This window comes from Megalobrama amblycephala, linkage group LG2 (assembly GCF_018812025.1).
Source record: "Megalobrama amblycephala isolate DHTTF-2021 linkage group LG2, ASM1881202v1, whole genome shotgun sequence".
In the NCBI taxonomy this organism is placed as follows: Eukaryota; Metazoa; Chordata; class Actinopteri; order Cypriniformes; family Xenocyprididae; genus Megalobrama; species Megalobrama amblycephala.
Window position 1 is genome coordinate 552,841 of NC_063045.1, and position 18,361 is coordinate 571,201.

Sequence of the window (18,361 nt, forward strand, 5' to 3'; positions counted from 1 at the left end):
CATCCTGGGTTAGGATCCAGCTGCTCAACCTTTAAGATTTTGAATCACTTTATCATAATTGATGATAATTTATGCTTATTAATATCCCTAGGGAAGTTATCAGATTCATGATTGGGATAACTGATGGTATCGAGATACTCTGAGCTTTTTTATTTAATGGTAGAAGAGATGATTTGTACCAATTGATCCTGAATCCAGAAAATTTCCCAAAACAGTTAAATGTTTCTAGTATGTTTTGGATTGTGCCAAAATCTGAAAAACACGTAAAATATCATCTACGTATAGAGATTTTGCATGTAATTGAAATGGAACAAATTTGGTCATGTCTTATTTTTTGTGCTAGAGGTTTGAGAGACAATGCAAATAACACTGGTGAGAGGGGCACCCTTGCCTGGTTCCTCTAAAGATATCAAAAGGTTGGGAATGTAAGCCGTTTGTTGCTATAATTGCTGATGGATTATAATAAATTATTTGTACCATATTAATAGATTTCTCATCAAAACCAAATTTATCTAACACCATCCATAAATAATCCCAATGAAATCTATCAAAAGCTTTATCTGCATCTAAGGATAAAACCTCATAAGGGGAATTTCTAGCTTTACTTCCATGAATTACATGTAACAATCGACGTATATTGTCTGCAGCCAAACGATGTGGGATAAAGCCAGATTGATCCCTTTGAACTAATTTACAGATATATTTTTCAAGACGTAAAGGTAAAACCCTATCATATATTTTTAAATCTGAGTTAATTAACCCTCTGGAGTCTGAGGCTGATTTGGGGCTTGGAGAAGTTTTGACATGCCCTGACATTTGTGCTTTTTTCAGTTGTTCATAAACATATAAATGACAAAAGTGTCATTACACTGTATTCAGCACAAACTAGGCTACAATAATATGTGAGGAACATGTACGTACATGTTTGTATTTTTGAAGGAATAATGTTTATGCATGGTTATTGAAAAAACAAAAAACTTAAGTCACTGAAATAAGGCCAAAAAAAGTATATTAAATCTGTGTTCACAAGACTTTTGGGTATTGGAGGTTGTAGACTAGAGTTTTTGCTTCAGAATTATGTAAAAATTATGCTGCCTACTCCTTCATATAAAACAATATATTGATTTAGTTTTTGTAAGACACTTTTTGTCAAGAAACACTGTATGCGTGGAGGCGTGAATCTGCATGAATAATGGCCATTTACACCTGATAAGACAAAAGAATTGCATAATAATGACCTGAAATGACTTGCATATTAATGAGGCCTTTCAGTCAGGTAGGCTGTGAAAAAAACCCTCTGTAATAATGTCTCAGCTCATCATAAACAGCAATAATGTGAAATATTATTACAATTTAAAATAATGGTATTCTATTATATTCTTTAAAATATAATGTATTTCTGTGATGCAAAGTGTCTGAACAATTATGTTACCTCTATGGCATTTCATATAGGCTTTTAGCTTAAAAGCATGCACATTTGGAGAAATATTGATGGATTCTTATATATTTATGTCAATTTTCTATACTGAGAAGTAATATTTATTGTCATCACTATGAGTGCTGGATACTGTGTTTTTAATTCATACTTGCAGCCGAAGGGCGCTCTTTACACCTTTAGGCCACAAATTCATATAAAGAAGAAAAGGAACTAGGAACTAACTGCATGTCTTCTGGAGATCGCTAACCATTGCTTTAACATCCAAATAAACACTTTTCAAGACAATAAATACACGATTGAGACGATGAATGCATGTATTGCCTCTGAATTTGCGTCTGAATAGCGATGGCTCCGTGGGCGTGGCCGCATTAGCAGATAATGAGCTGAATCACAGACTTCTGACATGGCTCTCTTTTCATACAGATTACATAAACACAGAATGTTTGTTTTCGATTTGACTTGCACGATTTAAAACCTGACATTTCAACGTTTCTTTAGACGTAAGTGTCATTTTTTTGTCATTAGTATTCATAAGTTATAGTTCATTTTCTGAGAACTATCAGATTGGACTTCGTTCAGAGGGAGAGGAGAGATCACGCATAATGTTAGTTTTCTTTATTTTACAAAAAGCACTACATTGTGTTTTTACTCTAAGTGTACACAAATAAAAGAAGACATTCTATAGTTTCAATTGATATATTACTTATGTCTCTATGACAAGAAATGACGGAGTATTTTAAGTCTGTTTTGCTGCAATGTGAAAAAAATCCTGCAAAACGCGCCGGCGCGTTCTCGGACCTCAGGGAGTTAAAGAGATTGGTCTAAAATTTGAACATTTAGTATGGTCCTTATCTTTTTTGGAATTAAAGAGATTAGAGCTGTATTCATTTGTTTTTCAAAGTGTCCCTTTTGGATTGCTGCGTTTATTGCAGCATGCATAACTGGTTCTAATATATTATATGTCTAAAATTAAACATTTATTCTGGGTGGATCCCGTCTGGCCCAGGTGATTTCCCCTTCTTTGCCGTTTTCAGTGCTGCATACAGCTCCTCGAGTGTTATAGGTTGGCTCATTTTTTCAGATTCACTATGTGTTAATTGTGGTAAATCAATGTCATGTAGAAATTTATGACATTCAACCTTATCAGTACTATCCTTTGGCTGATATAGATCTTTAAAATGTTCTGCAAAAGTATTGTTTATCTCTCTAGGATTTCTTACTATAATAATAGGTAACACTTCACAATAAGGTTCATTAGGTTAAATCACAAGTCCAAGATAGAGCAAATAGTCCAAAGGGCAGGCAGCAGAGAATCGTAGACGGGGAACAGACTAGATCAAAAACAGGCAGACAAACAGAATGATCAACGCTCAGAATTGGAACCGTGGTAAATAGTCCAGATAATATGCTGCAGCTGGGTGTGGTGATTACTGATTGAAAATTTATTTTGTACATGTGCAACACTGGTTGTTTTTAAATGAGATTCTTGAACTAAAGCCGCATCTACATTGTGTCTGCTTAAACTATGCAGAAACTTTGTTCTCATTATAGGACTATTTAAACCTCTGGTGTTAACTGATATCATTGAGATATTAACCATTATCAATGAGATTGTAAACTTTAACTAAATTGAAGGGCAAATAATGAGTTATTTTAGACAAGACTAGTTTGATTGCACATTCCGTTACTAACACAAACAGTGAGATACATGGCAGGACTAAACTCCCCCTCTCCCCTTCCCCAACTTGTTTATTGGAACCGTGACACATAACCTGATATTGCTGAGTTCAACATGTTCCTGGGTCAACATTTTTGTTGATGCTGGAACAACATTCAAATCAACCAATCAGATTTGAGGGACAAGTTTACAGATTATGTCAAGTTTAGGCTTCAAATCATGAATTGGTGCTTTTACATCAGAGTTATTCATCTATCATTTCCCTCTGATTTTTGGGATAACTTATGGGTAGGGTTAGGTTTAGGGGTAGGAATAGGGTTAAGACTAAATTTTCAGACTAGAATGTTGTTCCAGGATCAACAAAATATGTTTTACCCAGGAACGCATCTAACACAGCAAAATCAGGATGTGTAACCGTGACAGTATACGTTCCACTGATTTGAAACTCACCCGCTCCCTCCCATGTGTAGACGTCAAATAAAAAGGTTAACAGGGACAATAGAACTATAAATTACACTTTCAACTAACAACTTGCCTTTCTGCAATAAATACTTTCAAAATTAGTGCTGTCTGCAACAAGAAAGCAATCCTGAACCTAAATACCAATCTTAAGAAAAGTATGACCTTAAGGATGAAACAGCATTATTGGTATCCTATGTTAATCCAAAGAAAATGTAAAGTGTCCTTAACCACAGTTCCATGGACAGTCCTACCAGTAACGATGGCTGGTAAATTATCAGTTTGATTCGTGTCCATCATGTATGGATTGATATCACCGAAAGTCTGCGGCCGTTTTGCCTGCGAAATGTCTGCGATCTGAAGTCAGAACTCCTCTGCTTCTTGTGGCGAAGAGAAAGATAGTTTATCACCATTATGCATAATGCACAGAATGGCTGGGTAAATAAAACAAATGGATTCCTGCTGCTCACAACTCCTTCCGTGTATCAGCAAAGCCTCTCCATTTTTGTGAAGTGTAGGCGCTGTAGTCGGAATCTCACCATCCAGAACTGGTTCCCTCTTGCTCACCTCTGTAGTCCCGTCTAAGATAGACTGACGGTCTTGATATCTCAGCACTTTAAAAATCATAGCGTGACCCATCTCTGTGGACCTCTGCTGTTGATAGATACGGTGGGCTCGTGCCATCGGCCTGTTTGAGAGCGAGGGGATCCACTTGAGAAAGCATATCGCGTCGCTAAAATTGTCGTGAGCGTCGCCTCACGGTTTGGTGCGCATATTGAGCTTCCAATTCTGCCAGCTTTACTTGAAGTTTAGACACATCTGATTTGCAGCCGACTACTTCTTGTTTCAGGCCTCTGTCTCGCGCTGGACATTGACAATTTTGTCGATAAGCCCGTGCACGACAGCCATCTGTGATCGAATTTCAGCAGTCAGAGACTGCATGTACTGTGTCACATCTTTCATCGCAATATGCACTGCTTTCCGGACAACTTCTTCCAACATATCTTTCGTCCGCCATATCCTCACTGCAAGTTGAAGATTTCATCTTTTTTCCAGTTGGGGTTTTGGCGGGTGAGGATGCAGCTTTCTTGTTGGCATTCATCTTGTTTAAAGGTATGTTTAGATTTGTAAACTTTAACCTATTAAATATTGATAAATGATGGAGCGCAGTAGGAGCTCTAAAGATCAGCAGCCATCTCGTACAAAGTGTCACGTGATCACCGCTGATGTCTATTTTTCGAGTAGAATGAACAAAGCTGATCTTTACAACCTGTACGTCGTACTTCAGTCAACTTCAAAATCCACTCCACCTTCCAAAGCCACTAACTAAGCAAGCAAGAATCACCTTCTCCCTCCCTTGCAGGACTATGTTATGACTATGTTATGTTATGTCATTGTTTGTGCTGCGGAAGCTTCTGTCACCAAAACATTCCTCATATGTGTAAACATACCTGGCAATAAAGCTCTTTCTGATTCTCATTCATTCGTACTGAGGCTGTCACTCTCTCCTCAGGTGATGAAAAACATGAGCATTGTGCCGCTGTAAGCCAGACACGCTCCCGGTTGTGTCTGGGTTGACAACAAATGTGATCGCTTATCTTGTTCACGTTTAAGGGGTTCATGGTTTTCTGTAAAGCTGTGTTGAAACCGTAATTTCACAAGTTCACACTTACATATAATTAGGTAGAGGTTGAGCGTATTTGGGATTCCAGGGATTCGTACTCTGCCTTTTACATTTTAGGATAGTGGTCCCTCACATGAGAATGATCATGTATGGGAGTCTGTTGCATCTAAAATCCCCTGATACCCAAATTCATGTACCACAGTATTTACATGAAATTCAAGGCGTAGGCGCCGAAATGGTCAAGCACCCATGTAAAAATACAAGATATGATGGGAACTTTCAGACACGTTCTTCACCCTTTTTCGTAGTTTATTTAAGGCCGTTTCTATGGTGATATTTTAATGGCAAATGTGGAGAGCACAAAATAAATGCTAGATGTATTCAAAATAGGAACAATAAAACCATAAAATATACAAATAAACCTTAAACACACCATAAAATACAAAAAATATACTCAGCCACATGGAACATAGTAAACGTGCAATAATATCAGAAATGCAAAACAATTTATCAAAAATAATCTAACATATGCTTTAGTAAATTTGTTAACATCAATATATTTCCTTTTATAACACGGATGGCTAATATAATTAGAGAAATTAAACAGTTCTTATGGAACAACAGTGATAGCCTTCCTTACCTTTTCATAAAGGAAATAAGACTGTGGGGGTAAGGAAGGGGCAACTCCCCCCAAGAAACACAACAGACAGCTCCCCCCAGTGGCAGGGAGAGCACATTACATCTTCCCTACATATATATATATATATATATATATATATATATATATATATATATATATATACTTTTTTTTTTTTTTTTTTTTTTTTTTTTTCTTTAGGCCTACATGTTTTGTTTCTTAAACATAACAGATTTGACAAAAGCTTGAGCTGACAGTAGAGTAGTTTGAGATAGGACACAGATGAAAATTTAATACACAAACTATATAAAACTTAACCTCGTTTTTAAAGGGTGAAATTTTAATAATATAAATTGAAATATTATTACTGAGTTAGAACTCTATTCATTTTAAATTAAAAGTACTCTAATTAGATCACTGCAGGTAAAACCACACATGGCACTTCACTACATGGTAAAAAAAATAAAAATATTGTTTCTATATCTAGAATGGCTTTAAGATATTTAGTCTATAAACACATTTAATATAAATACGAATGCACAAAACTTCAAGTTTATGACAAAAATAGTCTGTAATGTGGCCTTATTGGCATTCAATACAAGTCTACATTAAAAATGAAATAAAATATTAACCTACATTTCTGACAATATACCACGGTTACAGTTAGTGTTATCACAGTAAATCCATGATAAATGTTGGTGAATTGTTGGTTGAAGTATTCTAACTGGATCGGCTCAATGTTTCTCCTGATTTGCACGTTAGTGTTGTTGATTCAGTCAGCGCTGTTTCACCTAGCTTTAAACTGAATTCAATCACAGAGATTTGCAGCTTGTACCTGAGACCTCTATGCCGAACTTGAACACTTCTCGCTGGCTGTTTAGTGGCCTTGAGACACTCCGCAAGTAAACACATTTGTGAGCTTGCGGTGCGAAAAAGTAGCGCTGTTTCATTCCGCTTTTTGTGCATTAATGTTTCCCTTGCCTAAAATCTAGTACTGCCGCCTTGTGTTGACATTGTGAAACTGCACGATTTGTAAATTATACATGGCGGGCCACACATAATATTTTAATAGACGAGCTGCGGGCCGCTTAAAATTCATCCTCGAGCCGTAGTTTGGACACCCCTGGCCTAGGGGTAAAAAAAACATTTTTTTTTGGAATGTACTTCTGCGTCTTAACGAGACAATCAAGGAGGAGTAGATTGTGCAAGCTGCGCCTTTTTTAAACGTTAATTTATTTATTTATAGCTGTAAAGTATTTTTGTTTAAGTAAAATGCAGTTTTGACCATAATAATGTACCAAATCTAACTCGTATAAATATTACAGTATTACAGAAAAATATTGTATATACATTTATAGGTAAAATCGAACTCCGAGCCTCCTGTACCCATTCTGTGACGTCAAACAACTTCCCTGTGCAAAGGATCATGGGGGCCCAAAGTGTCCATCAGTTGTACCCTTCGAAATCCTTCATTCCGAAGAGCCCTTTGAAGTGGCCAGTTTTGAGCACTTCCTTTTGGAGCAACCCTTCAATATGGCGGCCATGATTATTTTCACTCCCGATATATCCCGTTTGGAACGCACCGCATGACTCGCGACGATACTATTGAAAAGAATGTGCTTTTCGGTCGAAATTGTCATCTTGCTGCATGGATAATGCAAATGAAACATCCAGCTGACGTTTATTTGAGTAAAATAAGAAGCAAAATAGCGCCAAAATGTGTTGTTTTTGAAATCATGGTGAGGAACGTTGTGGCTCGTTTAAGTTAGTCTTCAGACATGCGCGTCAATTTATCACTTGACTCTTCTTTCCAGGGAAATCACTAACAAAACATGTTCCTGCTCTTGATATATAAGCATTAATGAAGTTCTTTGAACTTATTGAGGGGGGAAAAACTATATGAGGGCAGATTCGAACCACTGATAATAAGAGCTCTGAGGTCAGATGAACCTCTGACCGTATTAACAAAAATTCTACCACAAGACCATTAGGGAACACAAAAATTGAGCGCGGATTTATCTATAATATAATATGGGGAGGATGTGGGGCACTGGGCACCCACCGGCAGAAACATAAATCGCCACCTGTGATTCCAGGGTATTTCCAAGAATATCACGGTAATGGTAAAAAGCCATTAGTAGCACCATTGACACTTTCTGGTACTTTTATGTACTTGAAAAAACACCAAGGAACATGTCAAAAAAATCCTGGTGTTTTTTGTTGTAGTTCCCAGATCTCTCCACATGGTGGCAGGAGTTTCACACTGATGGAGATTGAGCGTGTGCAGCTGTCATTAACCTCATTAACTAACCTATTAATGGAGTCAGGAGAGATTAATAACTCAGTTTGGGGCAGAAGGAATTCCTCGCCGTCACACTGACCTTCATGCTTTACTAGATGTGGTGAATGTGTAACAGCCCAGACCCCAAGCTGAGCACAACACAGACGCAGGGACTTCCCGATAACTTATTTTGTTTTATTTTAAGCTTATTACAATTACAAACTCAAACCGAAACCTATGTTAACAACTTAATGTGAAAATAAAGCATAATGTAATTTGCAGTGCTCACATTTATATAGTATTATCACTAAAGAGGTTTTCTCTGGTTTAGCTTCCTTCGGAGGATTATTTTGTGACCAAAGTAGATGACCTCAGAAGATGATTATAAAAACATGCATTATGTGTGACCTTTTAAAATATGACCTTTGTGACGCTGATCTAATGCTGTTTTTCTCTCTCCCACACAGCCGATTATTTATTTATGATCTTATCTTGCTTCTCTAGAAATCAAGCAACGTCTTAAGTCTGAAAACAAAGAGCATATTTATTTGATCACATCTGCAGCATGTTCTCTGGAAAACGGCACGGATATACTTTATATTAGAAGTTATATCAGTGAGGATCTCCTCCTTTAAGTAGCTCTTCAAAGAGCTGTGAGAACATTTTCAAAAATTCTATACAGACAAACCTACATATATGCTTATGACTGATGGAGTTGTTCACACTTTCTCCTTACACTGAGAGTTTAATTAAAATGATGCAAGACAGGCAGAGAGAGAGAGGTAGGTGGACGTGGGGTGACAGACGCCTCCGCTCATGGAAAGTCATTTATCTTCAATCAAACCTGTTCACTTGCATTCCAAGATCTCTTTTCTTCAGAGTTCATCTTTGTGACGTCGACATTAAAATAGAAAAAGATCTGCAGTGATGAGAGGAGGGAAAATGTGAAGACATGGAAAAACCTAAATATGGATCATGTACATGATTAACTGCTATTTTTAGTAGCGAATTGTGTAAAAATAGAAACAGAAAAGTGCAAACACATGTGCATGATTACCATTCATATACATTGGTTTTTACTCTGAGGTACTACAAAAAAATGGTAACAATATGGTCCACAAAATAGGTGCAAAGACAAGCATTGCTTGATATATTTACATCACTCGCTGCCATCATGAACTTCATCCACAACAACAGAATAGTGTTTACCATCACCTACATCTACTACAAAAGCACTCAGCCGTGTATAAAAGACACAAAGCAAACACACACAGAAATACCAGCCAGTACTGCAGCAAACCGAAACCTGTTATAAAGTTACACACATACATCGATAGTAAATATTGACAGAAATGACTTCATCCCTCCAGGTCTAGTTGAGAGAATGGGTTAATGTGTGTGTGTGTGTGTGTGTGTGTGTGTGTGTGAATTGCCATGGTAAAGAGTGTGAGCGACACAGTATTTGCTCGCATTTATCTCTAAATTTATGTTGGCTGCCTTGTCATGTTTCAAGTTCATGTTTCAAGGTCTGAAAAGCTATTCTAAAGGAAAAAAATGAAAGGGTTGAGTGGCCAAGCGAGAGAGAGAGAGATTCGCTGGAATTCCCCCTCCCAGGAGAATATGCTCACCTGGCCACGCCTCCTCAGGTATGTCTCATATCGGCCTATATAAATCCATCCGAAGCAGCAGGTGCATCAGCAAACCTTCTGATTCTCTCAACACTGAGGATAAACCCTCACAAACTACTGGATTATTACTTAACCAACACTTACAGTGGGATTTTATCTGGAAACCTAGCTGCCTTTGGCCACCACAACAGGTAAATAATTTGCCTTTGAAGTTCCAAATGAAAAAAACAGTGTTGATTTGAATTCAGAATATATATTTTTTTGATTTGCATAGTTACATTGGTATTGTTTTTTGTCTTGTAGAATTTGCAATGGCGTCAAGTGAACTTAGTCTAATTCTCAACAACGCAAATGCCAACTTGTACCCTGAACCGCAGCCACACTTGTTGAGCATGACAGCGCCCGTGTCCAGACAACCACATCTCTCCGAGATCACCTTCAGCGGCAGCAACACAATGGGTAAGAGTTCATGACATCCCTCTCAGATCTTGCTTAATGTTACAGGATGGTTCCCACCACCCAACCGAAAGCCCAGACATGCCGCGGCAGTCTGACCTCAGTTTCTGACTCTTAAAATCATTAACCGAGGCAATGTTTAACTTGGCCCGCAATAGGCGCGCAGGAATGTTTTCTTTACGGTCTTTCAGCAGTGCATTCATTGTTGACACTGTGATCAAAACCTTCGGGGTGTCAACACAACTGATAGTTAAACACACAACAGAAGCTCTGGCCCTGGAGACAGTAAACCTGAGTGGCTATTCTTCTATTGTTAGCGAGACAGATCTCTGTGGTGACCACATGACATGTCAGTACCTGTGCAGGTGTGAATGATGCTTTGAACCTGTTCTCCAGCAGGTCCCTGGGACCAGGTGAACCCGCAAATGTGGACCAGGCAGAATGTCCTCGAGTGGATCGCCTTTCATGTGGAGGACAGCAGGTTTGATGCCAGTCTGCTGAACATTAACTACTGCAGCATGGACGGGCTCACACTCTGCGCGACGTCCAAAGAAACGTTGATGGGCATATTTGGACAGGGGTTTGGGGAACGGCTTCACCAGAGTCTTGAGAACCTAAAGGCCAGATATGGTGAGCAACTTGTTTAAACGAACCTTTTAAATAGTTTGAAGCTGTGCCACTTGAATGCATTAACACCCTTGATTTGTTTGTTTCTACAGCTAATGACCTGTCTGAGAACACCGTTCTAAGTGAATCTGAATTAGATATACTGGAAAACATCCTGCAGGATTCATTTCCCTTCATGCACGGACCAAACCTTGGACCACTGTTGGAAACGGTGGTGGTCCAAACCTCAGTCCCAACAGGTGAGGAGCAAATTCCACTTTCTGACCTTTCAACACAAAACCCAAACCATAGATAGTAGTACCCATCTACCTGTACTGGAAATAACATTGAAATTATATTTGTGCAGACAATTCAGAAAGCAAGTACAGCTACTTCGACGAATACACCAACCAGCTGACTCCAGAGAGTGACCACGGCTATGACTCTCTAACTGAGAGTTTTCAGAGTTCTCATGCTGGTACGTGCCTCCATTAATCTCCAGTGAACAATTCATGTAATTCTGTCAAAGAACATCCCAAGATTCTCCTGAAGTCTAAACACTCTGTTCTTTGGTCCTCTTCAGGCAGCTTCCTGAACCCGAGCTCACCCGAGTCCAACAGCAGCGATTCCGACCCCGAATACTCCGAGATACCTTATTCCGTTGGCACCAGTAAGTTCCTCCGAAGCTCAACCTTGCTCCTCGAGGCCTATCTACCTGCAGAGACTAGTCAAACACACCTGAACCAGCTAATCAAGGTCTTCGGGATTACTTGGCAGTTGAAGACAGGTTGAAACTAAACTCTGCAGGAAGATGGCCTTCGAGGAGCCACCAGTAGCTTGAAGTGGCAGTACCCCAAATGACCTAAGGATAAGTTATCTAACATTTGGGTTGTGTTTCTTTTCCACAGAGACCTCTGTAAAACAAGAGCCAGGAAAGTGCCAGAAGAGAGGCAGAGGACGCCCTCCAAAGCTCAGGGATAGTGAGGGATTCGACCACTTCATTCAGTCCAAAAAAAGCAAACATGGTAAGTACACAGAACTCTGTTTGAAGAGGTTCCTGATGCTGAGATCAAGTGGCGTCTACCAGTAGGTACCACTATACTAAACTAGACTCCATTGCAGCTCCAAGAGGAACCCACCTTTGGGAGTTTATCAGAGACATCCTGATCCATCCGGAGCAGAACCAGGGCCTGATGAAGTGGGAGGACCGCAGGGACGGCGTCTTCAAGTTCCTGAAGTCCGAAGCTGTTGCTCAGCTTTGGGGGCAGAAGAAGAAGAACAGCAGCATGACGTACGAGAAGCTCAGTAGAGCCATGAGGTAAAAGACGCAATTCTGGGATCAAGGGATTTGGGGGGATTTGTCTCGTTGGAGTGTGGGATGGAGGAATAATTGAAACTCTTGGCCTTTCCTACAGGTATTACTACAAGCGAGAGATTCTGGAGAGGGTGGATGGACGTAGGCTTGTCTACAAGTTTGGAAAGAACTCCACCGGTTGGAGAGTGGAGGAGACTGGATACTAAGGAGGGTTGCTTCTAGTCAAAAGTAGAGACTTTGGTCTCCTGCTAATGAGGACCTTTAGGCTGAGATTGAAGTTCCTCGCTTTAGAAACACACTCTTCCCAGAGGGAAAAGGTTTCACAGAAACTGTAAGCCAGTGTTTTGGCTAAAGTAGGTTTTATGAACCGGTAATAAAATGTTTAGTGGAGCTTGTCTGGTTGGAACGGCACGCGGGCGTGGCCTGGATCAGACAGCATCGCTGCACCACTTAAAGACTCTGTAAACACACGTTCTACAAACTGTTCTGTAAAGCTTTGTAAAGGGTCTTTTGTTTTGGGAAATGAAGTTTTATGTGTAACACATCAAGGTTATTTGTTGAGTAACCGGAGAACATGATGGTGGTATGAAGTGTTTGTAATGTTCACATGTGCTGTACTGATTGATATTTGTATATAAATGTATGTAAGAACTATATATTATTCACAATACTTGTCAATCGAGTACAAATCAGATATATCACTGAAGATTCTGTTCAATTTTTCTGTGATTTAAGTCACTGGATAATGTGTATGAGGATTTCCCTCGCAGATTGTATACTATAACTATTATGTATCGCATATATTTGCTATTTCTTTTGTATGAGCCTTTTCTAAAATAAAATTTCTGATGAAAAACTGATGCGATTATCTTGTATTTGTGCCTCACCCTCTTGAACTACGTTCCACTTAAACTTATTTCAACATTTACTTTATATTTGCTCAAGCCTTGGTATCAAAGATCAGAGATGTGTTGAAATGTGACACTTCCGTATAAATTTCAACATACATATACGCAGCACCTTGCACAGAATGTGGGACAAACGCTACATGAGCTCTTGCACATCTCCACCATCCAGCATAAACATGTTAAAAATGCGGGTCAAATATCAGTGCCGATCAAGAACTTACTTGCTGGATGATTCAGCTAATTTTTTCACTGCGAGGCTCCAAAATGTATCCATGAATTTCTTCATGACATTTGAAATCTCAAAGTGTTTGAATCAGGTGATTTTTAGTGCACGTATAAAGCTAGTTCAAACAGGTGTAGAGTCTACCACTAACCAACCACAAACAAACCATCTTCAAAATGTTTTGGCATTTCAAACTGTGCAAACTTGTTCTGTTCAAAAAATGTTCTGTTATTTAATACAACGCTGCAAGTGTGTTTAAGTGTGCAAAAGTTTTGGATGACTTTAAACTCTCAAATAAAAACACTTGAATCTGAATGCCAATTTTTGCGTTACTGTTTGATTTTCACTCCTAGAATTTCCAAACGATGCCGACCTTTGCTTGAATTGAATCGCATTTTTCATAGCAGGTTTAGTTTTGCATTTTAGAGCACAATGCGACTGTTTTTAGAGGTCTGACATTCAAATACATGCACATGTACACCACATTGCATTTGAATTTTGGATCCGCATGCAAATAGATGCAGCTGAAGCAAGCCAAAAAGAGAACCACCGTCCGAATTCAAAACAGTAAATAGTGTATGAATCGAAACATCTCATGTGTCTGGAATCACACACCATTTAATACCTGTGAGAGCTGCACAAAACACTCAGAAAGGAGTTTTCATGAGCTCAAAAACACTTTAAACTACACTGGAATTACAGTTATCGGAGACGGCTAATCTGGTCGAGTTGAACTGGACTTATCTTACGCTAGAATCCATCAAACCATCTCAGATGACTTGATCACTAGTTACTAAAAACAGAAGTTTCACTCTGGGATCTTTACACCATTGTCATGTTTTGTGTGTGTGTGTGACCTGACCAGTCGTTCAGATATTATGAGCTCTTACTTCCAAAAACATGAAAAATAAATGGAAAAATAATTATTTTGTGTATCACATGACTGCATTTCAAGAAGTATTTCAGGTGTGCACACTGTTACACTTTCATTTTTGAACAATACACAAATATGCACACAGTAAACATCAGGTGGATTGTCAGTTTGAACCGTGACTATCATGACTAACACTCTCTGTACACTCCTAAAAGCTTTTGTCAAAGCTGAAATTACCGACACAATTATTCAGGTCAAGTATGTTTTAATAAGCCGTGCCCGAAAGAAAGGTGGAAACTTCATTAAAGTCATTGCCCAGATAACAGATCTGGCAAGGTTCCCTCAAAGTAATGAACAAACGTTATTCCAGTAACGTTAATAGAATGTTTATTCAAAGTTATCTGGTCTTTAATAATGTTCTCAAAACTTTAGCACAAAAACATTCATACATTCATGGAGTGTTTTTTTCTGAAATGTTTTAGTTGGATGTTCATGTAAATTACTACTTGTTTTGGAACGTTCAGAGAACATTTAAAAGTAACATCCACATAACGTTTGAGGAATGATAAAATGGAATGTTCCCTTAACGTGCACATAATCATGGAAAAAAAGTTTTAAAAACTTCATAGAAAAGATTTCATAACTTTATGAGAATGTTAGCAAAACAATCTTAGCTTTCTTTTTCCCTTACTAATAATTGTATTCACATGAACTTTAATTTCATAATGTGTAATGATGATGTTTAAATGCTTTAAAGTACACGTTGCTTTCTAAAGGCCCATTCACACTAAAAACTATAACAAGAACTATATTAGCGTCCACACCAGCGTATGATAACTGTACTGATAACTATATTAGCGTACACTCCAACAGATGACAACTATAGCGATAACTATATTAGCGTCCACAGCAGCGGGCGATAACTATAATGATAACTATATTAGCGTCCACACCAGCGGGCGATAAATATAACGATAACCATATTAGCGTACACTCCAACAGATGACAACTATATAACGATAACTATAATGATAACTATATTAGCATCCACACCAACGATGATAACTATAACGATAACTATATTAGCATCCACAACAGCGGGCGATAACTATAACGATAACTATATTAGCATCTACATCAGCAGATGATAACTATAGCGATAACTATATTAGCGTCCACAGCAGCGGGCGATAACTATAATGATAACTATATTAGCGTCCACACCAGCGGGCGATAAATATAACGATAACCATATTAGCGTACACTCCAACAGATGACAACTATATAACGATAACTATAATGATAACTATATTAGCGTCCACACCAGCGGGCGATAACTATAACGATAACTATATTAGCATACACTCCAGCGGGCGATAACTATAACGATAACTATATTAGCATCTACACCAGCGGGCGATAACTATAACGATAACAATATTAGCATACACTCCAGCGGGCGATAACTATAACGATAACTATATTAGCATCTATACCAGCGGGCGATAACTATAACGATAACAATATTAGCATACACTCCAGCGGGCGATAACTATAACGATAACTATATTAGCATACACTCCAGCGGGCGATAACTATAACGATAACAATATTAGCATACACTCCAGCGGGCGATAACTATAACGATAACAATATTAGCATACACTCCAGCGGGCGATAACTATAATGATAACTATATTAGGTGTGAACGGGCCTTGAGTGCACTAAAGTGGGTTTGCAGTTCTCAGATCAGAATCCATCATGAACGACCCCTGAAGAGAAGCTACACAGCAGAGAGTTTGTGTGATGGTGATTTATGATGGCATGCATCAGATAAGAGCTCAAGTGTGTTTACTGCATTTCTCAAACTCATGCCGAGTCTTGTTTGTTTGCAATGCCACGTTCTTCCACAGTTCTCTGGAAACAGTGATGGTCAGTGTGTATGATATGATGTTTATGCCAAGTGAAGCAAAACCCGAGACTACAGAATAAATTTCACTGAATTATTACTCAGATTTATTGGCAGGATTGTCGGTGTGTTCCGGTGTTTCTCCTGAGTAATCAACGTCCAGTAACTGAAATGATTAATTTATACAATGATGAACGTCATAGTCACATGACTAACCGGGTCAGAATCCAAACTAAACAACAAGAGACGTTGATTATGAGAGACTTTATGTGTTCATATTGATCTTCAGTTGATTATTGATGAATCAAGACTCATGCAAAAGTGCTTGAATTGAAACATTTTACTCTATTTTCTTACGTTCTCTGCACAACCTGCTTCTTATATGAAGTTCCTTACTAACATTGTTCACTCTGCTTCACAAACACAAAGTGTCATTTGTCAGTCACGTTATAGTGAAGCTGTAGCGCAGGTCATAATGTGTGAGGCTGGTTTCTGTGCAGAGCATGTGATCATGAAGCTCCGCCCACATCCTGTCTCTCCCATCATGATCTCACCGAGCTGATTTGCATGAAGTATGCAGGGATTTCCCCGCCTTCTCCCCTTCAACTTCCAAGTAAAATCCATGTAGATCACCAGCCCACACACACACATTATCTCTCACACACGCCCAGAGAATAAAGTCAACAGCGAGATGTTCTTGATCCAAACGTAAAGCTTTATGATCGCATCTGTTCTGGTGTGTGATCCTTTGTTAATAATTTAATTTCCAGTCAATATTCGGTACTGATCGAGTGAAACGCCCGATAGACTTACGTAAAGAGATCAACACAGGGCCAATTATTTATTAGTCATGTAACAGTGGCTTTTGTTCAAGGACTGAAACTCTTTGTTTGGTTTTCAGTAACTTGCTCAGCTCAGTAAAAACACACTGTATATTGACAGTTAGAGTTTAAAAAACAAGTAGTATGTGAAGAAGTATGAATTGTGCAACATTTTCATGCATCACTTCATTGTGTTACGTTTAATTCAATGAGTGGCATTCAGTTAATTTGTACATATATATATATATTGCAATAAAAAATGTGTTTTTTTATTTAAAAAATGTATTATATTATATAAATATAATTAGACTTTTTTTCATTTTATTTCATTTTTCATATATATATCCTTTATTTTTTTTTTAAATGTATTATGTTGCATTGTGGGACAGATATTTATGCAGATTTCAGGCAGATGTAATTGCAACCATCAGCCTATCAGCATCTTTCTCCATTGACGTCCATTGACAAACATGTTTTTGCAGGCGATATTTACATCACAGATATTTCATTATATTGCAGTAGATGATTAGGCAGTGACATCCGTTCCTCATAAAGACTGATGCAATGATGATTCGGAGCTTGTGTGTAAAAGAGCAGCGTGAACGTTTGGCTAAATATCTGTGCTTTTGTTCCACAGGGACAAATTAGTCATAAAGGTCTGGAATGACATGAAAATCAGAATGATCACTTCCAGGTGAAGTTAGTGCACTGCGTTCATAATCTGATGATGATGAAGATGAAGATGATGATGTAACACATACAGACGGCGGACAGGATTCCCAGAGCGAGTCTCGGTTTACACACCGTCTCAGGGAAGCTGCAGGATTGTGTTCGCTCTGATGAGAAGCGTATGAATGAAGCGAACACACGCCCGCCACTGTTCGGCTGTTATGTCACAGATCTACAGGAAGCCAGCGCATCATTTCCTCACAGCAGACTTAAAATCACAACAGTCAAGCAGGGAGAATAATGGCAGATTTTTCCAGAAATCGACACAATGCATTTGATGATTATTATAGTAGTGATATATGAGACAATGACCTTCAATGTGTTACATATTCAAATGCATTTAACAAAATATACATACACACACACATTAACCACGCTACAATCATGCTTGAATATAATCACATTATTTAAACCAAAGTCCCTTTAAGACAAGTCATTTCACTCGGCGGCCATCTTTGAAACGCCTCTCGGGCATCCTGGGCATCATGCAGCTCCTATCTCTTTGAATGGGGAAACATCAGATTCTCCAAAACTGTTCGCCAACTTTACTATTAAATTTAATATTTGAAATCATCAATGAAATCTAACAACAACCAACTCATACATTTAGTTTCTAAACGCTCGAATCATGACAAAAAACCTGTATTTTTTCAGGCTGGATCAAGCCTATGCGCACGCGCAGACCTAAATGCGCGTCTTTTCTGAGGCGCGCGTCTGACTGTTTCTATAGAAACCGGTGATTCTAACGGCCGCTGAAGTGACGCGATGACTTTAC

The 18,361-nt window shown here is 38.5% G+C and overlaps 1 protein-coding gene across 2 annotated transcripts; it reads left to right on the top strand.

The window, feature by feature from the left end:
* Positions 1–9,775: 9,775 nt before the first annotated feature.
* Positions 9,776–12,982, top strand: elf3 (E74-like factor 3 (ets domain transcription factor, epithelial-specific)). 2 transcript variants are annotated; one of them, XM_048181913.1, is made up of 9 exons: positions 9,776–9,936; positions 10,049–10,204; positions 10,598–10,831; positions 10,921–11,067; positions 11,175–11,285; positions 11,391–11,477; positions 11,716–11,832; positions 11,930–12,125; positions 12,223–12,982. In XM_048181913.1, exons 2-9 carry the CDS (start codon positions 10,057–10,059, stop codon positions 12,326–12,328), a joined length of 1,146 nt encoding a protein of 381 aa, XP_048037870.1. In that variant the 5' UTR covers positions 9,776–9,936; positions 10,049–10,056; the 3' UTR covers positions 12,329–12,982. The 2 variants fall into 2 exon arrangements, with proteins under 2 accessions (XP_048037870.1, XP_048037871.1); XM_048181914.1 differs by having other exon boundaries at positions 10,601–10,831.
* The last annotated feature ends 5,379 nt before the right edge of the window (positions 12,983–18,361 follow it).